The sequence below is a fragment of the Acanthochromis polyacanthus genome, chromosome 2, assembly GCF_021347895.1.
Source record: "Acanthochromis polyacanthus isolate Apoly-LR-REF ecotype Palm Island chromosome 2, KAUST_Apoly_ChrSc, whole genome shotgun sequence".
In the NCBI taxonomy this organism is placed as follows: Eukaryota; Metazoa; Chordata; class Actinopteri; family Pomacentridae; genus Acanthochromis; species Acanthochromis polyacanthus.
In genome coordinates, this window is record NC_067114.1 from 28,542,541 (window position 1) to 28,567,873 (window position 25,333).

The 25,333-nt window shown below is 40.6% G+C and overlaps 1 protein-coding gene across 3 annotated transcripts in view; it reads left to right on the forward strand.

Moving 5' to 3' along the window:
- The window catches only part of hdac5 (histone deacetylase 5), a 90,713-nt gene that overhangs the window by 14,953 nt on the left and 50,427 nt on the right, over window positions 1-25,333 (forward strand). Inside the window, exons 1-3 of one of the 3 annotated variants that reach the window (XM_051960652.1) lie at window positions 13,829-14,605; window positions 14,696-15,289; window positions 24,369-24,455. In XM_051960652.1, coding sequence (XP_051816612.1) covers window positions 15,133-15,289; window positions 24,369-24,455 — 244 coding nt within the window. In that variant the 5' untranslated portion in view covers window positions 13,829-14,605; window positions 14,696-15,132. Of the gene's footprint in view, window positions 1-1,838; window positions 2,014-13,828; window positions 15,290-24,368; window positions 24,456-25,333 lie in introns of those variants that run through there. The other 2 variants (XM_051960658.1, XM_022215550.2) reach the window with 2 other exon arrangements.

A 25,333-nucleotide genomic window follows, 5' to 3' on the forward strand; every position in this document is an offset into this window, starting at 1 on the left:
CAAGGACAAACACTTGTATTGCACTCAGAGGTAGCATTGCACAGTGGATGATGGGGGAACAAGTCTATGGATTTACTAATGAGTCCCAGTTAAAGATTAGTGACAGGAACAGAAAGGTGTGTAGAAGGAGAGTAACAGGAAAGAGAATGAGTGAAACATGGTGCTGGGAGGATTGGAGTGTTTTGCTACTCTTGAGTTAGACAAACTGACAACCTTGCACAAACTTTGCAGACGAATGCCTCCGGATTGGACGTGACCAGAGTTAAAACTGTGGATTATGATGTAGATGCTGGGAGTGTTTTCACTTAAAAAAAAGAAAAAGTTCCTTGGCCTTCGATGTATAGATGGGTGGAGCCTAGGGCTGGGTGATATGGCCAAAAAATAAAATCTCAATTTTTTTTTTTTTTTTAGTCATCTTGGATGTTTAGGATTTGAATCGATTTTTGTTGTTTCTTTGCGATCTGTTTGCTATGGCTAGTGCTAGCCATGCCGCACTCCCGTAGCTGCAGCATTCTTCCCATTCTTTAGGATGCCTCTGCCGGAGGTGGTGAAAGAGGTTAGTTGTGCTGCTACTCTTCGTCTTCACAGTACTTTCGCAAACCTTTCACATGACTGCAGTTAACCACGCCCGACGGGTACGTCGGCGGGGTTATTGCATTCGGTGCGGTATCTGGCTGGGTAAGTATGTATGTATGTATGTGGCTATGTCCGTTCACATATCTCTGCAACCGCTGAAGTCAGGATAATCAAACTTGGCACTGAAGATCAGTCTAAGGTCCCCTGCTCAGTTGTGGAGTTACAGGTCAGCAGATCAAGTAGGGAGGGAGATACGTACGATGATCAAAATTGATACATATTGCATCAGTTGTATAGAGAGGACAGGGTTTTCGCCAGCAGAGGGCGTGGTTCTGCCCTCTACTGAGGGCTCATCTCGTTTGCTCTGTGTCAGTCTTGTCAAAGCCGAACCACTTCCATATAATCGATGTAACATGAGGCCCTTTTCTCGCGACCAACTCTTCGTCTGCTGTTCTGTCCGTCATGACGGGGGTGTGAGTGTTTTGGCAAAAGAAGATGAGAGGCGGAAGCAAACGCCAGTGCACAAGTCGTGAAAGGCAGAAGAAGAATCTGTGTTGTTATATATTTAAGCTCGCCTCGATTTTACGATTTGGCAAATTTTCAAATCATCAGGTTTTAAAAAGGAGAATTAATTGAATTAATTCGATTTATCGCCCAGCCCTAGTGGAGCCGCTATTTTAGCTTCAGAGCTAGTTAACCGCTAGCATTAGTCATGCTAATATATGCAGAGTACATTAGAGCACATTGAACACATTCTTTATTACTCCGCCAAAGAATGTGGTGGAGTTATGTGATAATCGGCGTGTATTTGTCCGTCTGTCTGTCTGTGTTCAACATTACTGTAAAATGGACTAATGGATTTGGATGAAATAATCAGAGAAGGTCAAAAATGACACAAGGACCACCTGATTAGAGTTTGACAGTGATGCGACTCATAGTCTGCATCCACGGCAGCACTGTAGCTATGACAACAAGCGAACGCGACATCAGCTGCCTGCTGACGATCACGTGATTGTGATCTTCTTACAAATCCACCAGGACTTATGTGTCGAAAATGATACAAGGAACAACTGAGTCCCATCAATTCCCCCCTGACTGCTTTTCTTCTTCTAAAATGTGGACAAATCTAAACGCACCTCCAACACCTTGATATGATTCTAAACTATGATTGGACTGTTGTCATTTTGCGAGATTGGCTGACTGTATGATTATAGGGTAGAATGAGTACTAAAAATGTCTTTTTTTTTTTTGTCATTTTGCAGAAAGCCTACATTGAGAAATAACGTCTGATTCATCTGTCCACCTATCCGCCGTCTGTCCTCCAACACATGGCCGACTCCGAGGATCCACTTTAACACACACACACACACACACTCGGCTGAAGGGTTGGGGAGGAAACTCCAGGTTCAACCTTCATGAATTCATCACACCCCTCAGGTGAGTCTCTGTCCAGCCGTCCGTCTCAAACAGCTGCTGAGGTTGATGCTGGTGGAACAAAGATGTGTTTTCCTGTTTGTTTGGCATCCGAGAAGCATGAAACTGCACCGTTTTTTACTGGTGGGTGGACCTATATGCAGCTAATCCATTTTTATGTGATGTGTGTATTTACTGTGTCAAAGCTTTGACCTCCCAGCTGAATGAGCAACACAAACTTTGGCAGTTTTGTGTAGGGTTTGGTGACTCTGCTGTGTGGTTTGTTGTTGTCATCTCGGTCGGTTATGCTGAGTGCTGGCTCGGTGAGGTGCTGTGTAAACAGTGCGAGGAGGACTGGAATTCTTTCTGGCTTTCTAGCAGCACTTTCCAGTTGATATACGGCTCAACATAACTGTCGGTAACAAAAGCAGTCGTGTCATCGTGCCGTGTGGTGCTTTTTTTTTTCCCCTGTTGCCCGTCAGGGACAAAGGGATATTTGTGTGAGAAATACTTCTGTAGCAACTGCTTCATGTTGAGCCCTCTGAACGCTGCACTACGCCACACACACAGGAGATTCAGGAAAACAATGTATAAGTAAAAATCAAACGTTTGTGATGATGGTGGTTTAGAAATGCCGTGGCTCTAGAGATGCAGGTGAGACCACCGCTTCAGTCCAGACTAACATCATGGCATTTGGTGCAGACTTTTGCAATAACTTTTGTAATCCTCTCAATTTTTCTCCACAGCAAACATCCATCCTCTATACACCGCTTTATCCTCACTAGGGTCATGGGGGGTGCTGGAGTCTATCCCAGCTGACTCAGGTGAAGGCAGGGGACACCCTGGACAGGTCACCAGTCTGTCACAGGGCTACATATACAGACACACAATCACACCTACGGACAACTTAGAGTAACCAATTAACCTCAGCATATTTTTGGACTGTGGGAGGAAGCCGGAGTACCCGGAGAAAACCCACGCATGCACAAGGAGAACATGCAAACTCCGTGCAGAAAGATCCCAGGCCCAGGCCGGGATTCGAACCGGGGATTTTCTTGCTGCAAGGCGAAGTGCTAACCACTATCCACTGTGCAGCCCCCACAGCAAACAGTTCGGATTAAATCTATGATCTAATACCAAGCGCAGAACTAGTGATACTCCAGTCAGACTCAGCTGTACTCTGTGCTTAGTGCTAATTCACACTGGTACAGCTGAGGCTTTGTGGAAGGTCTGTAGCTTTGCAGGTTTGAAGACACAAGAAGAGTGAAATGTTGATCTGATGATGGCAGTAGGTGAGAAGTTAGGGAGAGTCAAGGTTAGAGCCTTTTAATCAATGCATCAAATGTCGACCTTCAGCATGATTTAATATGATTAAATGGAGGTTAATGTTTTAAATTCATGGTTTCCTAAACTAACTAAACTTATGAGCCTTCATTGCTGCTGCTGCTGCTGCTGCTGCTGCTGCTGTGGTGCACAAATTCCCCAGATGTTGTTGTGGTTGCAGTCCAGAGTAGAAGAGTGATGTACGACACAAAGCAGACAGACGAAATAAGAATCAGATGTCTGGAGCAGGAGGTGCAGAGCTAGTCTCACAAAATGGATCATTATACGTTGTTTGGAAGTATTTTGGAGTGACTGACTGATTCAACCACCTTTTAAAACGCCACAAACTGCCGTGTGAAAGCCAAGAGGAATAACGTTGCTGACGTTGCCTGGTTGTCCGACATCATCTCAGGACTCCATATGAGCAGTGCTACAGTATCACGCACCGTTGTTGCTGATTTAATGTTGAGTTTGAAGTTTTGGTGTGATTTTTTTTTTTCTGTTTTGCTTCTAGAATATGCCATGTAAACAAGGACTGGTCTGATTTTGATGCAAAGATTTAAACTGGCATGTGAAATTAATGCTCTGTTAAGGTGCAATAAAAATACTTAGAATCAATGAGCAATCACTGTGATCTCAATATTAACAAGAATAACTATGGTTATCATTTTAGTCATAACCCTGCAGCCGTAGTCAAAGTTATTAATGTATGAACTTGAATGGCATCTATCAGCTGTTGAAATATTTAACTCAGAAGAAATGTCAGCTTCATGATGGCACCGGAAGAAAGATCAAGGGTTCACCGAAATCAATAGGGATCAACCGTGAATGTCTGAACTAAATTTAGTTGCGACTGCGAGTGTAGAGTGAATGAATTCACAGGAGCCTGAAGCTACACAACGACACAGCAGAAATCATTTGTTTCTTGTAAGTCGAGGCCATTTTTTTGTCCATAATTTTACTCCGTTGTATTTTTTTTTTTTTCCATTTTATCCACTTGCTTTAATCCAAGCATCACATTTGTCGACCTGCATGATATGTGATTATTTTGTGTCATCACTAAGGGGCGTATTTTTGAGAGCACCAAAACTGGTGCACACAACACAATAACAGCTGAATCCACTATGAGCATGATTTAGATGGGAGCTGGTGGTCCCAAATCGGACCAGGTCTGTGGTTTTCAGATCCATCCACTGCTACTTCTTCTCATGGATGTTTAAATGCTGCCATGCCTGTGACAGTCTCGGCATTAGTCGGGTTTTTGAGTTGCCTGTGCATATGTCCTATCCCATCCCTGATGAAGGTTATAAATCAGAAATGCCTTCAGGGAATTTCTTCAAATTTGGTAGAAATTGTGCGTCAAAGGAAGGAAAGGAAAACCAGATTTTTACCCAAAACAGAAATACAGAGACTTCTTTCCCAGAAGTCTCCAACTTTGTAAGTTATCATACAATTTTGTTTAGAATAGGACAGAGCTGTCCTTGGGTCAACATTTATAACATTTCTAGTAATTTTAGACCCCTAAAACCTTCTCGCGAGTGTGTTTTTCTTAATTTTTTAGCATTTTTAGAAGGCTCCTGTGGTCTGCAGAGAGTAGCTAGGAGGCTGTGAGGCTACATGTGATGTCAGATGGTTGCTGTGAGCTTGTCTGCCAAATTTCAGCCATCAATTATATCTAGAAGCTGAGAAATAAGCAGTTAAATAGTGCAAAATCCTAGGCGAGGATTTAGGGGGTGGGTTTAAGCCCAAATTCTAAAAAATTCAAGATCCATAAGTTTGGAAATAATAAAGCCAGAGCTTTAATTTTTTGCATGTAAAGTTGTTTTGTGTCTATCTTCCATCGCAAGAAAATGTAGCCAATTTCTACATGGTGCAGCAACACCCATGATTGAAACCACATGAAATGACCCTCTTAATGAACTTACACACTTTAAGGTCTTCCATGCACATACTACATGAATGTGGACATAAACTGCCACTATATTTTGCAGCTCACAACACTGCCTGTGTGTCGGTCCAGGGAGACATTCAGTATCTGTAAATAAACAGCCTTACCTGAAGTTAGCTTTGTTTTTCAAAACTGACTCACCTGCAGTTCTCTCTGTAGACTCCACAGTCCTACACGTTTCTCAGTCCAGGATCTCAGCCAGACTCTGAGCTCTTTCCCTCCTTTTTTGGCCTTTTCGTGGCAAATGAGCCCGCACAGAAACAGCACAAGCTGCCAGTTGTTGTTCATGTTTGTTTTGGTACAAGAACACGTGAGAATGGGGAGTTCTCGTGGATTTGCGGGGCGGTCGACCGCCAGAACTTCTCGTCATTCAGTCTGTTGTCGAATATATTCACGCAGTCACAGTGGGCTTCTTTCTGATTGGTCTGTGCAGCGTTTACGGGTTTCAGACGGCCTCCATGTGTGTCGCATGTTTAAGTAGCAGTGACGTGATTACCAAGGTAAAAATGTTGGCATGCTGATGTTGTCATTTAGCTCGAGCATGGCCAAACCTCAAGTCAAGGAGTGGTTTTCAAAGCTTTTCTTAATTGCTTTCAACACATTTTACACAATGGTTTTACAACATACAACATGAAATCTGCTATAAATGATGTTTGGGGTGCAGCAGCCACAGTTTTTCATGTAATAAATCAGGGGTGTCAAACTCATTTCAGACCAGGTTCCACATTCAGCCAAGTTTGATCTGAAGCGATCTGGACCAGTAAATGTACAGAATAATAGCCTTTAATAAATAACCACAACTCCACATTTTTCCTTTGCTTTAGTGCAAAAAGTTCACATTTAAGGGATTGTCTTTTTACTAAACATGATTTTAAAAAAAACGTAAATTTCTGAAGAAAAACAGATTACAGGGCGTCTACAAAGGCACAAAGCAAAACATTTAGTCACAACAATTTAGTATTTTACTTTATGATCAAAATGACAAGAGTCTGACAAAGAAGACCACAAACCACAAAATGAAGACAAATTATTACAACAACGAGACACAGAATGACCAAAAGGACATAAAAAGGAAACACAAATGCCAAATCGGGGAACAAAACGACAAAAACATGAGACAAAACTCGGACAAAAAGCAACAAAAACAAGACAAAATATGACAAAAATGACGCACAAAACGAAAAAAGAGCAATCTAGTATTTTACTTTATGATCAAAATGACAAAAGTCTGACAAAGAAGACAACAAACAACAAAATGAAGACAAATTATTACAACAATGAGACACAGAATGACCAAAAGGACATAAAAAGGAACACAAACGACAAAAACATGAGACAGACGACAAAAACAAAACTGAAAAACATCAAAACAAGCAACAAAAACAAGACAAAATATTACAACAATGAGACACAGAATGACCAAAAGGACATAAAAAGGAAACACAAATGCCAAATTGGCGAACAAAACGACAAAAACATGAGACAAAACTCGGACAAAAGCAACAAAAACAAGACAAAATATGACAAAAATGACGCACAAAACGAAAAAAGAGCAATCTAGTATTTTACTTTATGATCAAAATGACAAAAGTCTGACAAAGAAGACAACAAACAACAAAATGAAGACAAAATATTACAACAATGAGACACAGAATGACCAAAAGGACATAAAAAGGAAACACAAACGACAAAAACATGAGACAGACGACAAAAACAAAACAAAAAACAACAAAAACAAGCAACACAAACAAGACAAATATTACAACGAGACACAGAATGACCAAAAGGACATAAAAAGGAAACACAAACGACAAAAACATGAGACAGACGACAAAAACAAAACAAAAACAACAAAAACAAGCAACACAAACAAGACAAAATATTACAACAATGAGACACAGAATGACCAAAAGGACACACAAATGCCAAAAACATGAGACAAACGACAAAACATGAGACAAACGACAAAACTCGGACAAAAAGCAACAAAAACAAGACAAATATTACAACAATGAGACACAGAATGACCAAAAGGACACACAAATGCCAAAAACATGAGACAAACGACAAAAGCATGAGACAGACAACAAAAACATGAGACAAACGACAAAAACATGAGACAGACAACAAAAACATGAGACAAACGACAAAACATGAGACAAACGACAAAACTCGGACAAAAAGCAACAAAAACAAGACAAAATATTACAGCAATGAGACACAGAATGACCAAAAGGACACACAAATGCCAAAAACATGAGACAAACGACAAAAACATGAGACAGACAACAAAAACATGAGACAAACGACAAAAACATGAGACAGACAACAAAACATGAGACAAACGACAAAAACATGAGACAAACGACAAAACTCGGACAAAAAGCAACAAAAACAAGACAAAATATTACAGCAATGAGACACAGAATGACCAAAAGGACACACAAATGCCAAAAACATGAGACAAACGACAAAAACATGAGACAGACAACAAAAACATGAGACAAACGACAAAAACATGAGACAGACAACAAAACATGAGACAAACGACAAAAACATGAGACAACGACAAAACTCGGACAAAAAGCAACAAAAACAAGACAAAATATGACAAAAATGACGCACAAAACGAAAAAAGAGCAATCTAGTATTTTACTTTATGATCAAATGACAAAAGTCTGACAAAGAAGACAACAAACAACAAAATGAAGACAAACTATTACAATAATGAGACACAGAATGACCAAAAGGACATTAAAAGGAAACACAAACGACAAAAACATGAGACAGACGACAAAACTTGGACAAAAAGCAACAAAAACCAGACAAAATATGACAAAAATGACGCACAAAATGAAAAAAGAGCAATCCGGTATTTTACTTTATGATCAGAACACCTTGTTATGGTCTAGAAATCATTTTAAATTTACAGTTTTACTCATTAACAATCTGCAGATTTTGACCCGTGTGTTGGACACCCCTGTGATAAACGGTCGATATGATGAGGTTGTTTGCAAACACGTGCTCACTTACACAGTTGTGGATGAACCCTAGGATTCGTTAAAGGTTGTGCGTCTGACCACCTGGTGAATATATCAGACCTGTGCTCACTCTCATTTAACTGCAGCATCCATTTAATCCTTTGATTAACTGCATTCTTACACGTGTGCGCTGACTGGGATTGTCAGGACACCTGTACGTGCTCCTCAGGTATTTTTGACAGCTTTGTTTTGGGCTGAGTGACTGGTTGACTGACTGACTGTAATTTGGTTGTCATGGATACAGATATAGTACACACACACACACACACACACACACACACACACACACACACACACACACACACACACACACACACACACACACACACACACACAGAGACAGCAGTGTGACTCCAGGGGTTGATGCGCCTCAAATAGAAACGCAGAGATGAGTCATCCGCTGAGCTGCTGCAGTACACACACACACACACACACACACACACACACACACACACACACACACACACACACTTAGCAGATGTGTTTAGCATGTTAGACCATTGAGATGTCAGACGTGTTGCCTGGTCAGTCACATCTCTCTGTTTTTGCTGCCGGAGGGATTTGAAAGGATGACTTAAGATAAGGGACGGGTCTTAAATAAATGATCACAGTGTTGGATAATAGAAAAGCAAAGGCAGCACCTCCAGTCGGCGCAGAACAATATAGAACGCTGCAAATTAGCCTTCTCCATTCAGGCTTCGTTCTATTTCTGCGTGTTTAGTCTCTGCTTGTGAGTCATGCCGAGGCAGCCCTGAATCCGCTTGAGGACACGCGGAGCTGTTTACACAGGAGATGAGGATGAGGATGAAGGTGATGAGGAGGAGGTGGGATGTAAGTGATGATAAAATGATTCAAAGAAACATTATCATTTCTGGAAAGAAAAACGGCCAGTCCAGGAGATGAAAAGCTGACAAATCCATGAATTAGAACATTCCTGAGCTCATCTGCTGGATCTGTGCATCTGTGCAATGCATTAGCATCGATTACGTAAAGCCCAATTCGTTCTGATCCTTTGTGTTTTTTTTGTTTTTTGTAATCTTTGCACTCTGGGTTTCCCGGCAGTCAGAGGCATCCCATTATGCTCTGTTAAAACAGTATTCTTAAAGCACAGTTTCACTTAGGACTGAACTGCTGAATGGAACAAACAAATACTATAAATAGCTGCCAGCACTTTCAATTAATAATATCCGCACTGACAGCGGAGTGAGCGGTGCAGCTTTCCCTGATTCTGTTTGACATTTATGCGATGCGACACACCTCTAAAATGCTGCTTTTTGTAAATGTTAGATGAAGCATTAGAAGTGTTAAAACAACACTTTGTGGGTTTTTTTTTTTTTTTTACTGGGGATGATGTACTGGACTCTTTCTTGGCCAGCTTCAACAAAAACTGTCATGACTGAATGCTTGCTCAGATTCGTACGCTTTGTTTGAAACGGTTTGCTGTTTGACTGTAATTAAAAGAACACATTTTTATGTATATTTTTTCGCTGTTTGTGTTGGAATAATGAAGATTTTGTGGAGAAGTGTGGCTTCGTCTGCTAAATATAGTGAAATGTGGACATGACAGCATCCTAAACATGAACTTTAACTGCAATGTGTGTTTAATGCGTTGTTTAAACATTGCACTCTCCTCATCACAGACGACAGATCAGTTTTTTGCGCTTTGTTTTTGTCTGCCGTTTCGTGCCGTACGTTTCTGCTGAGTCTGTTTCTGTAACAAGACAAGGCTAAAATTCTAAAAACGTATAGTATTTGTTTATATGTTGTACCGCCAATATGCAAACAAAAAGTCATTTTAGTTTAAAGGAGGAAACCCCTCGAACATGTCTAGCAGCTCTGGTGTTAGCTTTATATTAACATATCATGAAAGTTTTCACATCTTAATGTTACAGCTTTTCTATTGCAGCAGCTGCATCTGTTGTAGTAATACTCCGTGCACAACGTTAGCTGCTCCTAATTAGCCACCACAATTATTATTCATTCTGTCACAATATAATGTGTGCGTTTCGTCCGACACAAAATGACTTGAAAGTGATAAAAAACACTTGGACGTGACGCAAAATGACTAAAAAGTGACACAAAATGACTTGAAAGTGACAAAAAAATTGGAAGAGACAAAAAAATGACTATAAAGTGACGCAAAATAACTATAAAATGACACAAAATGACTATAAAGTGACACAAAAAGACTTGAAAGTAGCAAAAAATTATGATATAGTAACACAAAATGACTATAAAGAGACTAAATGACTACGAAGTGACACAAAAAGACTTGAAAGTGGCAAAAAGTTACCATCAAATGACATGACAAGGCTTAAAAGTGGCAAAAAATGACTACAAAGAGAAACAAAATTACTATAAAGTGACACACAATGACTTGAAAGTGACAAAAAACACTTGGAAATGATAAAAATGACTATAAAGTGACAAAAAATTATTATAAAGTGACACAAAATGACTATATAGAGCCAAAATGACTATAAAGAGACTAAATGACTATAAAATGGTACAAAATGACTTGAAAGTGACAAAAAACACTTGGAAGTGACGCAAAATGACTAAAAAGTGATGCAAAAATAACTATAAAGTGATATAAAATGACTATAAAGAGACTAAATGACTACAAAGTGACACAAAATGACTTGAAAGTGGCAAAAAATTACCATCAAATGACACGACAAGGCTTAACAGTGGCAAAAAAATGACTACAAAGAGAAACAAAATGACCGTAGAGTTACACAAAATTACTGTAAAGTGTCATAAAATGACTTGAAAGTGACAAAAAAACACTTGGAAATGACAAAAATGACTACAAAGTTACACAAGATGACTTGAAAGTGGCAAAAAGTTACCATCAAATGACACGACCAGGCTTTCATTTTTCAAAAAATGAGTACGAAGAGAAACATAATTGCTATAAAGTGACACAAAATGACTTGGAAGTGACAAAAAACACTTGGAAATGACAAAAATGACTGTAAAGTGACGCAAAATTAGTATAAAGTGATACAAAATGACTATATAGAGCCAAAATGACTATAAAGAGACTAAATGACTATAAAATGGTACAAAATGACTTGAAAGTGACAAAAAATGACTGTAAAGTGACTCTAAAATGACACAAAATGACTGTAAAGTGGCTATAAAATGACACAAAATGACTATAAAGTGACACTAAATGACTGTAAAATGACACTAAATGACTATAAAGTGACACTAAATGACTATAAAATGACACTAAATGACTATAAAGTGACACTAAATGACTATAAAGTGACACTAAATGACTATAAAATGACACAAAATGACTATAAAATGACACAAAATGACTATAAAGTGACATTAAATGACTATAAAGTGACACTAAATGACTATAAAATGACACAAAATGACTATAAAGTGACACTAAATGACTATAAAGTGACACTAAATGACTATAAAATGACACAAAATGACTATAAAGTGACACTAAGTGACTATAAAGTGACACTAAATGACTATAAAATGACACAAAATGACTATAAAGTGACACTAAGTGACTATAAAGTGACACAAAATGACTATAAAATGACACAAAATGACTATAAAGTGACACTAAATGACTATAAAGTGACACTAAGTGACTATAAAATGACACTAAATGACTATAAAATGACACAATGACTATAAAGTGACACTAAGTGACTATAAAATGACACAAAATGACTAAAGTGACACTAAATGACTATAAAGTGACACAAAATGACTATAAAGTGACACTAAGTGACTATAAAATGACACTAAATGACTATAAAATGATACAAAATGACTATAAAGTGACACTAAGTGACTATAAAATGACACTAAATGACTATAAAATGACACAAAATGACTATAAAGTGACACTAAGTGACTATAAAATGACACAAAATGACTATAAAGTGACACTAAATGACTATAAAGTGACACTAAATGACTATAAAGTGACACAAAATGACTATAAAGTGACACTAAGTGACTATAAAATGACACTAAATGACTATAAAGTGACACAAAATGACTATAAAGTGACACTAAATGACTATAAAATGACACAAAATGACTATAAAGTGACACTAAGTGACTATAAAATGACACTAAATGACTATAAAGTGACACAAAATGACTATAAAGTGACACTAAATGACTATAAAATGATACAAAATGACTATAAAGTGACGCAGAATTACCCTGAAGTGACACAAGTGAATTTTTTAAGTGACTTTATGTTGAAGTAGATTAATCTGGTTCATTTTTTATTGATATTATCTGCCCACCAAATGTACAAACCTTTATTTTTTTAAAAGTTATATAACAAAAAAAGTTATTTTCAACATTTCAATTTATTTTGTGAAAGTTGTCTTTGACCAGTTGGATGAAAACACACTTAGTGGCATCGATAACATGAGAATGTTGAGCAGGTATAATGATCGCCATCTTAGTGTGTTAGCATGCTAATATTTTCTAACCTTCAGTAAACCCTTGAAGCTGATTTTATTCTGTATTCTCTCAAAAAAAAAACCCAAAGGAAACCGACCTCATAATGCGACTAGTTGGAAAATGTAATCCATGCTAAATGTGTGTATCAAAACAAAAATCAAAAATTTGGTGCCTGTTTGTGCAGAAAATGTTGAAGTATTTCACTGGATACATGGAAACTTAGATCTGCTAGTGCTGCTGGATGACAGTTCATGAGATCATCAGTGTCAGGAGGATTTATCCCTTTGGACACGATGGAGGTCTGTGCCAGATTTCATGACAATCCAATCAGTCGTCGCTGAGCTTTTTCACCGACTAATCATCCGCAATGCCACGCCGCAGCCGTAGCTAATGAAACTACGAGTTGCATTATGTCCTTTTGTTGTATGAAGTGCACACATACAGTATGGTAGTAGTAGTAGTCGTAGCAACCGGGGCTAAAAAGCAAACGAGCTCCACCAACAGGAGCTCAAACTCACAGGAAGAGGAGGCCACAGACTCCGCCCACGCTCCGTGATTGGCGGGCGATCTTTGGGAAGTGCAGTGAATAAACATGAAAGCACTGAACCCCACCCCCTCCACCCCACCCAGAGCTGTAGGCTTACTGCTCCCTCTCTCTCTTTCCCTTCTATTTTTATCTCTTGCTCCTCCTCCACCCTGGCAGGCTATTTTCAGCTCCGGTCCCTCCATCAACCCCCCATCTCTTGTGTTAGTAAATGCTTCTCTTCTCTTCTCTTCTCTTCTCTTCTCTTCTCTTCTCTTCTCTTCTCTTCTCTTCTCTTCTCTTCTTCCTGCCTGAGGTTTGAAGGTGAACTGAGGGATGGACGGAGGCTGAACGAGTGTCCTTGTTGCCTCCCGTGTTGTGACAGTAAAGTGAAATGAGCTGTTGTTGACTTTCCTCTTCATCCGTCTAACTTCCTTTCCACCCAGTGATCTACTTTCAGCCTCTCTCTGTCTCACCCTCCTCCCTCTCCTCCCTCGCTCTCTCTCTCTCTCTCTCTCGACGTTCATTCAGCAGCTCAAACAGCGTCAGAGACACACACCCGCGAACACACATTCGCCAGTGACTCTCAGACAGTGAATATTAGTCGTCTGACCAGCAGCTGCTACTGGTCGCTGCACGGAGCTCCACTTTGCAGCAGCCCGCCTTGTTTTTGAGTGTTTTCAGTCGAAGGGATAAGAGGACAGCGTGCAATCCCTGGCTGTTCTTTTTTTTTTTTTCTTCTCTGTGAGGATTCTGAAGTCTCTGCTCCTCTTCTCCAGCCCAGCCTTCCTCTCCTCCTTTCTTCCATTTCCCTCTCTCTCTGTCATTCTCTCAGCGCTTCGTTCTAATTTTGGAAACATGGAACCTCGGGGAGCGCTCTCCCAAAGCTATTTATGTCCTCGCCTCTCCTCCTCCTCCTCCTCCTCCTCCTCCTCCTCCTCCTCCTCCTCCTCTCCTCTCCCTCTCGTCGGCCAGGAGGAGAACAGTGCGAGGATCCTTTGATGCACCCGAGCGGGAGACTTCGGCTTCTCCTTCGTGTCTGTATTTTTGTTGTGTTGTCGGCTGTGGGAAGCGGCGAAGTGGCTGCAGCAGCTCCTCTCCTGAAACGGTCCCTTCCATCACTCCTCGCCGTCCTGCAGGCTCTACGAAGCGACCGCATTTCACCGATTCCGTCCCGATCTGCTCGCTAAAGACTCGGCGAAGGTTCGGTGCACCGGAGGAAGCAAACTTTCTTCTTCCGTCTGCCGCACCGATTGTCACATCGTCCCGAAACACCACCGGCCAGGAGCCAGCGAAGTCTTTCTGCATGAATCAGGACTCCAGGTGATGCAGGCAAGAGAAGCCGATTACAAAGTCACATTCTGGGAAGCCTGTGTTTCCTCATTTCCTTTTGCATTTTGATTCATTCCTCAGTCCCAGCGGAGGGGAAGACTTCCCGGAACCTGCAGCTGGGACTGCAATATTAAACAGGAGGATTTTGTCTGAACTGTCAGTGACCGGTCATCACAACACAAGCTGAACAGCCCCAAACAGGGGGAGCTCCAGGAAACAGAGAGGTGGAGGCTACCTGCGAATCCAACCGGTGGAGTGGATTACATAATACAAGCAGAGAGGAGCTCTGTATCGATTTTTTAATGGAATTTATCATCGTTTTTAAGCCACTTTAAGGGACCGTTTCACAATAAGAGCACAAAAAACAGTTTGCATTTCAGAAGTTTTCAGTTAAACCACTTGATTGTCTTTCCCCTGCTCCTTGGCTACTCAAATCCTACCTAAGCCATGGCTGTGTCTCGGAAGAAGAACTGACTGGCGTTTTCATAACAAAACAAAGCACCGGCTCTTGTCTTGGCATGCTGTTGCATCCCACGGTGTCAGGATTGTGCGCCATGTTGCAGACCATCTATGAGACTGAGTCCTGTTTTTCTTCTGCCAGCACAGACAGCCATCACCAGCCTCTGGAGCTCCTGAGTGACAGCAGGGGCTCCGGCGCTGCCATGCCCACCGCATGTGAGTCATCTCTGGGAAGGTAGAGGTGGGGTGGAGGAGGAGGAGGAGGAGGAGGGGGATGCTGTGCGCAGGAGGTTTTGATGAAATTGATTAATAATTTTGTGTTTTTGTGACGGAGGCGGGGGGCTCTGAGGTGTTGTTGGTAGACGAGGATGTGAGGATGCAGTGGGTGGGTGTAGGTCAGAGACAGAAAGGGGGTGGGGATGCAGAGGGAGAGACATGAAGCAAAGGTAATGTGTGAGATGAGAGAGAGAGGTGCATTCAGGTGTTGTGGAAATATCAGAAAGTTAGTTATTGAAGTTTTCTTGGTTGATGTGGCCCCGCTTATCAGCACAGTCAGCAGCTGCCGTGCAACTCATAGAGGAAATTAAGACACTTTAGAACCGTGAGTGCTGCAAAATTTGTGCTTTAGAGTACAAAAGACACATCACACGCATATTTTTAGCTTTAGCATGACTTAGATTTCTCAGTAATATCACTATCTCTGACATCTATAAGTGTCCTTAAGAATCATAGAAAACAGAAGTTTCTTGGAACTGCGGGGCTTTCAGAGAACAATCAGCTGTTCTCATCAGCATCAAGTGATAGCGGTCAGGACATCCATGGGTGCATTGCAAACAGCAGCTGTAAATAAGTAATTCGACATGCTTTTGATGGTACAGCTATGCCACAATGTAAAAAGAGAGCACAAGCTGCAGCCTAAAGCTAACTGACACAGTGGCAACATTGTACTTTTTGTTTATGTCTCCAAACTGACAAAATCTATCAATATTTATAGATTTTTTTTATATTTTGCTTTCTGTTTTAAGGCTCTGTAAGCTCCCCATTTTGAACTCTTTTGTGATCTCTTGCAAACGTTTTCATGATTACTAATCCTAACTTAAGAGATGATCGTTGCTTTAGAAACTTTTGTTGCTCGGGAGATTTTTCCTTTTTTTTTTTGCAAACTGCAGTGCTTTAGTAATTTATGCAACGCTGAAACACATGTAGTGAGCGAGCAGAGAGAATCGGTGCTCTTAGCGAGGAGCGTGGCTGCCACAGCGCTTATGCTAGTTGAGGTTTAGGTGTAATGTAGTTTGCTGAACAGTGTGGCTGCCAGAGTGAGGTGAGCTGAGGTTGGAGCGTGGCTTGATGCCACCTCTTGATACCAGCAGGTTGTTAGATGGTACAAGCAGGACATACATTCACTCTAATCTTCTTTTCGACCGCAATTACAGTGTTGGCTCGCTGGCGAATCCAAGTCAGTGTATATGCGTGTGTCTGTTCTATAAAGAGACTGATCCCCATGTAGGGATCATGAATAAAAAAACACAATGTGATTCAGAGGTGTCAAACTCATTTTAGTTCAGGGGACACATTCAGCCCAATTTGATCTCAAGTGGGAAGAACCGGTAGCCTAGCCGCGCTAGACAACCCACGACAACGAATTTAATTCTCTGCCAGGGTGGGTCTAGTTACCCTCCATGAGGCTCGAGGCTGGATGCTCTTAAAACTGGCCGACGAATCACCATGAAGTGTAGAGTCAGAAGGCGGGCGTAACGAAGTGACGACAGAGGCGCGACGATTCTGACAGAAACAACCGGCGCACAATAAACAGTTATCTTTCGACTCGGCTTTGGCCACAGCCCTTAAAGATTTGAAGCTAAAATTCAACTTGAAAGATAAACAAAGAACGGCACTGAAGTGTTTCATTGAGAAGAAAGACGTATTTGGACTTATGCCGACGGGATATGGCAAATCCTTAATATACCAGTTGGCTCCGCTGGTTGGGAAGCTAATGGGACTTAGCCACAATCCGCCGGCGCTCTAGGAACTACGTCAGCCTATTCGTTTGATTGGTTGTATACCTACCCAATTGCTGCAGAGGGATTTGAAAGACAACCTTTTAGCCCGCCTCCCTCCCTGTCGAGCTTCCCTAGACCCTTGTGCCTTCAGAAACATGGGTCTAGCGCGGCTAGGCTAAAGAACCGGTAAAATCATAACATAATAATTTATAATCAATCAATCAATCAATCAAAAATGTATTTATAGAGTACTTTACAACACTCATGGTGACCAAAGTGCTTTCCAGTTAAAAACAAACATTAAAATAAAAAATAAAAGCAGATTAAAAGAAAGCAACAATAGAGCATATCAGGAAAATAAAATAAGATAAAATAGAATAAAATAAAATGTCATGACATTACTGTGTATTAAAAGCCAGTCTGAAAAGAAATGTTTTTAGCTGTGCTTTAAGCAAGCCAAAGTCAGTGATGGTGCGAATGTGGGGGGGGCAGTTTGTTCCAGAGTCTTGGACCAGCAAATGAAAAAGCTTGATCCCCCCCAGTGTTTGAAGTTATCAATTAAAACAACTCCAAATCTGTCCTCTGTCTTCGTGCAAAAACAGTACATTCTGAAAATGTTCCCAATTAAGGAATTGTCTTTTTTTTTCCTTGAAATTATTTTAAATTTATAGTTTTACAAATTCAATATTTGCAGTTAATGTCTTCTCTGTCATTTTTACACTTTGAGGGCCGGATTGGACCCTCTGGAGGACCGGTTCTGGCCTGCGGGCCGCATGTTTGACACCCCTTTTCTATGTGGAACAGTGAACTTCCTTGTCGGTTATACAAACTGCTACTAAAACTAGCAAAGTCACCTTTTTACATCAGATCCAGAGCAGCATTAACATTCATTCAGAGTCATGTTTCTGCCCAACAGTACTTCTACCTGCCTTTTTAGGTCTTCTTTGTCTCCGTTAACCCCAATGGAAAATGTTCGCAAGACAGTTTGTGTGTTGATCAGGCAGCTTGTGAGACTAAGCGCTCTTCTGAAGGAAACTTCTTCTGCCTGCTGCTGGTGGAGACAATAGTATAGAAAGTAAAAGCATTTAAGCTCCAAAGGCTGCTAAAGAGAGCTGACAGGTCCTGCAAAGTTGGGAAATGGTTTGTTGTGGTTTTATCACTTTGGTTGATCCCCTTAACATCACACACACTCTTTTAAATGTGTAAATCTTGATTCGTGCTGCTTTAAAACTGCGCTTACCTGCCGCGCAATTGATCAAACCAGATGTTGTCAGAGACTTTAAGCTTGGTGTACCACAACAGACAACATGACCTACAGTCTGCCAGCCCATAATACTTGGCCCACCCCTCAGTCTCTATAGCAACACCACACATGTGACTCCTCTCTCTCTCTCTAAGCTTCTAATTTGTCTAAAGCACACACAGCCATTATACTATTTTTACCTCACGCTCCCTCTTGCTGTGTCTTTTCTTTCTCTCTCTCTGTCTCCCTGTCTCCTGGCTTTTTTTAGAGTGTTTTGCAGGGCTGACGTCATGGTGCCTATTTTCTTTTAGCGATGCAGAACGAACAAGACAGCGAGATAGAGAGAGAAAAGGGGGGGAAAAAAACGAATATTGGTTTCCAGAAATACCTCCCAGCAGCAGCGGCGGCAGAGGTAGCGAAGTGAAATAGAAGCGACAGAAGCAGAGGAAGAGGGAAACGGAGAGTTGAAAAGTCATCAAACTGGACTTTAAACTACACAGCCCAGTTTCTTCTCCTTTTCACACATTGTTAGCGGTGACACATCTCGGCCGGCGCTCGCTGTAGCATCTCTGAAGGTCTGGGTATCGCGCTGCATCACGGCAGCTTTAAATCAGCCACATTAAGTATTCCTGTCAAAGGCAGAAGCGGGAAATTCCCAGTTGGTGGATTGTAGTGTAGAAGTGGTGCATTCCAGTGGTCGATCAAAAAAAAAAAAAGGAGTCTGCACCTCACCCGTGGGAGACTCTCCAGCAGCTGGAACTGTACGTGCATTAAGTGTCACGGCCTTATCTCCATCACTTCGTTTTAAGGTTGAGCTGTTGTGGATCATTTCTGTTTTGTCCGGGCGGATTATTTTAGGAAGCACCAGGCTGCAGGCTTTAGATAATATTTTACCCCTGCTGAGTAAACAAGCCACCGACTTGTACGAGCTGAATTATGGAGCATCTTCACCAGATGTGTATAAAAGCATAAATGTGAAGGTTTATTTTAACGGTGGGTTCACTGGCTTTGTCGAGCATCGCATCTGCAACCGATCATTTGTGTTTTTCCTTATATTTATATGTTTTTTAATGATCCGTGAAACATTTTCACTTGAAAAGTTACAATCTCTGAAAGCCTGAAGTGATGGAAGATGAATTTAAGCTGCACGTATTCCCATCTGAGGAGCTTAAAACAAAGACGTTTTGGCATTTTGCCTGAATGATTACTATTTTGGGGCTTGTAAAATGACATAAATGCTTTTTCCCTATCGACTGTAGGACAGAGGAGGGACAAAGTCAAGCACCAAACGTTGACACTGGATGCATGTTTACACAGTTATGCTCAAGCATCCTTTTAACTGTGTATTATTTTAAGAAAATTACAGCTTTTATAGTCAAATCAAACACAAACAATCAGTGGAAAAACAATCTATTACAGTATTTCTGACAGTTAATAAGATGTTTAACTGTTCCTAAAAACCATGGCCATTATTTTTTTGTACATTCATGATCCCCAAATGACTCCTGACTTTAGCACAGCCCTGTTCTTTCCTTTAGTGCCACCAGCTGCTGAAACTTTTCACTTTTATCCTGTTAAATGTCCCAAAATCTGTTAGCTGGACACGCGCTATTCATGATACCCAGAGGATGAACTTTAATCCTTAATGATCATCTCAGTTTTCTACTTCAGCAGCCATAAACTGTCTCAATAAATCTGAAATGTGTCGACTCATGTATTAATTTAATTTTAATGTGTTCAGTACTTTGGTTAAAAATCAATCAGATGCAAAACTAACTAACTTCAGCTGTGCTTTTGTTTTTAGTGCAACTTAGCTAATATGAGTAATCTAATGGACTAAATTAACCCTCCTGTTGTCCTCATTTATGGGCGGCAAAAAATATTGTTTCCTTGTCTGAAAAAAATCCAAAAATTCAGCAAAAAAAATCCCCCAGATTTCTGAAAATTTGCAAAACCTTCAGGAAGAAAATTCCGATAATTCTGTAAGAAATTTTTTTTAAATCCCCATAATTTGGCAAGAAAATTCTTGTAAATATTGTCAAAAAAATGAGTAAAAATCTTAAAAAAAAAATCCTAAAAATATCTAAAATGATTACCTATATATCAGTAAAACTTTTAATATTTTCTTTTAAGAACATTCACCAAAAAATCAACCAGAATCCAGCGAATTTCTGAATTTTCTGATTTTTTTTTGGTGAATGTTCTTAAGAAACATGTTTAACATTTCTTTTTTTTCCACCAAAAGATGTTCAAAAATTTTCCAAAAATGTTCAAAATGTGGATTTTTTTTTCTCCACATTTTCAAACTATATTAAGTCAATATTAAGACTACAAACACGGCTGCATTGTTGTTTCTGCTTCCAAGTTCTGGCCTCTCCGTTAGTTGAGATTTGCTCGAATCAGAAGTGTGTCTATGGACATTTTTGTGCTACTTTTAAACATTTTACAGACCAAACAGCTTCTCGGCTCATGTTTCGACCAAACATCAACAGATGTGAAAATATAAATAAACCAGACACGTTGTTTATCGCTGAGCGCTATCAGGCGTCGACCTTAAACAACTCTAGGATACACGCTTCGTTCAGAATCTTGATATAATCGCAGCGTGAACGAGCTCCTTTTAAGTCCTCTGTGCTGCATTAATGGGGCGCATACGAGGCCACGTATGACCACCGGTCTGTTTCCACATCTATCCGGATTCACAAACTGGATGCACAGCCTGCCTTTCATTCTTTTTAATGCATCCGTCCGGCTGTATGAATTACCGTGTGTAACGGCAGCGAGCAGAAGTCAGTTAGATATGATTGACTGAAACGTTGCCTCAGCCCCACCTCTTTGTCAGACTGTACGTTAGTGTGTGTGTGTGTGTGTGTGTGTGTGTGTGTGTGTGTGTGTGTGTGTGTGTGTGTGTGTGTGTGTGTGTGTGTGTGTGTGTGTGTGTGTGTGTTTACCAGACTATAAATGTCTTCAGTTTGACGTCAGACGCTGGCTGCTGTGGAATGCTGCTCTCTTGCCAAACGGACTGTTGTACACACACTCACAGACCAGTCTCTCACGTACACACACACTCGCAGACAGTGTGTGTGTTGTAGTGAAAGGGGAGACACGTGCGTCACAGTGAAACGCCAGAATGTTTGTTTAGGTAATTTAGATGTGAGTGGCTGCACACACACACACACACACACACACGGCCTTGTTTATTCCCGGCTCTCAGTTTTTGGGCTTTTCCCCAACTTTTTCTTTTCAACACCCACCGATCTTGCTAAACCGTCACAAGCCAGCAAACCTGAAGCTGCACTGCTGCTTTGTGTGTTTGTGTCAGGATAAACATCTCAGCTTTAGGAATGATTTAACCCTCGTGTCGTCCTGTGGGTCCAAATCGACCCGTTTTAAAGTTTAAAAATGTGGGGAAAAAAATAAAAATTCGCAGTGAAACTTCTGATGTCCACGTTTTCAACATTTGGTTAAAAAGGAAATGATAAAAATGTTTCTTTAAGAACATTCTGAAAAAAATCAACCAAAATCCAGCGAAATTCGCTGGATTTTGGTTGATTTTTTTTCAGAATGTTCTTAAAGAAAATATTAGAAGTTTTACTGATATATACGTAATCACTTTAGATATTTTTAGAATTTTTTTACAATTTTTTTGAAAATATTTACAAACTTTTTAAGGGAAACTTTTAAGGAATTATTGGAATTTTCTTCCTGAAGGTTTTGCAAATTTTCAGAAATTAGGGGAATTTGTTTATTTTTTGCTGAATTTTTGGCTTTTTTTCAGACAAGGAAACAAAGTCAAGGTTTTTTTGTGAATGTTCTTAAAGAAAATATTAGAAGTTTTACTGATATATCTGAAATCACTTTAGATATTTTTAGAATTTTTTTTGTAAGATTTTTCACTCATTTTTAAAAAATATTTACAAGAATTTTCTTGCCAAATTTGGGGGATTTTTTTCTTTTTAATAGAACTTTTAAGGGAAACTTTTAAGGAATTATTGGAATTTTCGTCCTGAAGGTTTTGCAAATTTTCAGAAATTTGGGGAATTTATTTTTTTTTTGCTGAATTTTTGGCTTTTTTTCAGACAAGGAAACAAAGTCAAGCTTTTTTTGTGAATGTTCTTAAAGAAAATATTAGAAGTTTTACTGATATATCTGCAGTCACTTTAGATATTTTTAGAAATTTTTTTGTAAGATTTTTCACTCATTTTTAAAAGATATTTACAAGAATTTTCTTGCCAAATTTGGGGGATTTTTTTTTTTAATAGAACTTTTAAGGGAAACTTTTAAGGAATTATTGGAATTTTCTTCCTGAAGGTTTTGCGTATTTTCCAGAAATTAGGGGAATGTTTTTGCTGAATTTTTGTATTTTTTTCAGATTCGGAAACAATACTTTTTGGTGCCCGTTAATGAAGACAACAGGAGGGTTAAATCAGTAAGGCAGCCCTGTTGCCTACTATAGACACAGTACGTGTCCGTCTTTATGTGTCGGAGTCTGCGGCTCAAACTGGTCACAATCCTTCAGGATAGGGCTAACAGGCTTGGCCTTATTGTGGGTGTTGGTGTTTGATTAGCTTTGAGCCCCACGTGGGATGCAGAAACAGAAGAGGTGTGCCGGAGAACCAGGGACGACCAATCGGAGCAAACGGAGAGGTGAAATGTCAGGCCACACGGCTGGCTAAGTCCTAATCGAATTTCCTCTGTGACGAAGAGACAGGAAATATCCTGACGTCTCAGCATGCTGCGGTGTGTGGCATTTTCCAGGAAGTAGCCTGATCCTATATCAGGGGGTCACCAGGGGCCAGGAGGCAAAGGATGGAGGCAGGTCATGGTCGCTGCCCGGCTCAAGGGCACTCTGATGGAATGGGATGTTGAGACTCTCTGTTCCTCTTTATCCTCTCCATATCATTCTGTGTGTTAACCCGTTCACTCTTAACGTGTTTTCCGTTTGCGCTGCCAAGAGCTAAACTGAATAGTCCAAATAGTGTCACACAAACTCACTTTCTCTCTTACAAACACACACACAAACACACACATGATCGGTGTAAGCTGATTGCTGCAGCTAAGCTGATTGGAACCTTCCGATCTGAGCGCTGTTGAGTCTTTAGATTATACGTCAATGCCGTGAATGCATACATTACTGCAAACAGAGAGCGTGTGTTGGAGTCAGGAAGTCCATTTTTTTTACTGGTACAGATTGTGTTTCACCATCTGTCAAACACCTGTACTGTGTGTCCTGCACCAACAAGCAGTATAATCCTGCTCAAAGTGCTCATTAAACAGCAGTCAGTGTACCAAAGCTGACTGTAATTGTAGGTCACCGTCAAACAGACATGCCGCCTTGACCTCCAGGTGACCGCATCACACCGGCCAATCAGAGGATTTTCCCCAAACTCTGCACATTATTGGTTTGCGCTCTCGTTCTATTGACGGACTTGAAAAGATGATGAGTTCCCATATCTGTCATTTCACAGGGTGAAATGTCAGCCACCGCCGCTCCGGTGCCTGCAGCAGGAAATCAATATTAATCTGTCATACTGATCAGCCTGAGAGCAGAACAAGGCGGTGCAGTTGTCACTGATTGAGAGGAGGGAGGGAAACGTTTACGGTTTTAATGTTTCCTATTACACTCATTTCTGTAGTGAAAGAGGATGGTCGTGTGATCCTCTTCCCTTTATTTTGTTTTAATTTATGCCCTACTACTATGAATAACAGCAGCCTTCTCGGATAATTTGTGTCTATTAATATGTGTGGCACATGTTACCGTATTGCGCAGTGTCCTTTGGCCGAGCCGTGCTGAATACAGGCTAAACTAATGCCAAGGTAACACTACAAGTCAGTCTGTCCGGTGCTAGGCTAATGCTAGACTTGTGGCTATTTTTAGGCGACAGGACGCTGTGTCCCTCACTTTCTTACAACGCTATCACAGCTCATCTGAATGAAATGGAAGCTGCTTGTGTGTGTGTGATGAATGATGTAATAATCTGCTGTGTCCCTGACATCGTTTGCCAGACTAATCAATCACTGTTTTCTTTTTTGTTCTTTCTCTGTCCTGCAGTAGTGGAGGTGAAGAGCAGCCTCCCGTCAGGGATGCAGAGCCCAGTAGGAACAGCAAGCGAGCAGAGAGGAGGAGGTGGAGAAGGTGGTGAGTAGGGAGTCCTCCAGGAGACCTTGAGGGGGGGGGTTCCATGTCTCTGAAAGGGGTTCGGTGTAGTGTGGGTGCACTGCGTCACAAAGCTGAATCATCAGACTCCCCAGGAGTTTTTAGGTGATACTACCGATCCTCTTAAGGGGGAGTACTACCGCATACGTGCAAAAAACTGTCAAAGCCTTTTGCTGCTTCAGAGGGAGCTGCATCAGTTGCCTCGAGTGATGTCACCTGAGTCAACCGGGGATGAAGGCTGCAAGTTTAAAATGGGAAAAAAGTCTCCCAAGTGTGGAGCTTAGCAGGCCTCTGTAGCTGTGCTCGAGGCTACATTAGTCACTGCTAACATAACACACCGGAATCTCTGACCAAGCTGTCAACGACACTGAGCGTGTAACGTATGCACACTGTTTGCAGAGCAGATGTGCAGCAGAGCAGATGTACCACAGAATGTACCTTCATACCGCCTACACCTGTTGCACACGTACGGTGTAGGTTTGTGGCAAAATAAGAGGGTGAGCTTTAATTTTGGTGATTTTTTGGGGGGGTTTCTGGACCAGGGAGCAAACTAAACCAGGGGTGTCAAACTCATTCTAGTTCAGGGGCCACATTCAGCCCAATTTGATCTCAAGTGACCAGTAAAATCACAGCATAACAACCTATAAATGACCAAAACTGTACATTTTAATCACAGGTATCTGGAACTAAACAGTATAGTATTTTACTTTAAGATCAAAATGACAAAGTCACACAAAAAAAGACATAAAACTTCACATAAAAACAAGACAAAATATTACAAAAACTTGGCACAAAGTGACAAAAACGGGGAAAAAAGGCCAAAATATTAGACAAACAACACGAAACAAAACAAAAAAGAG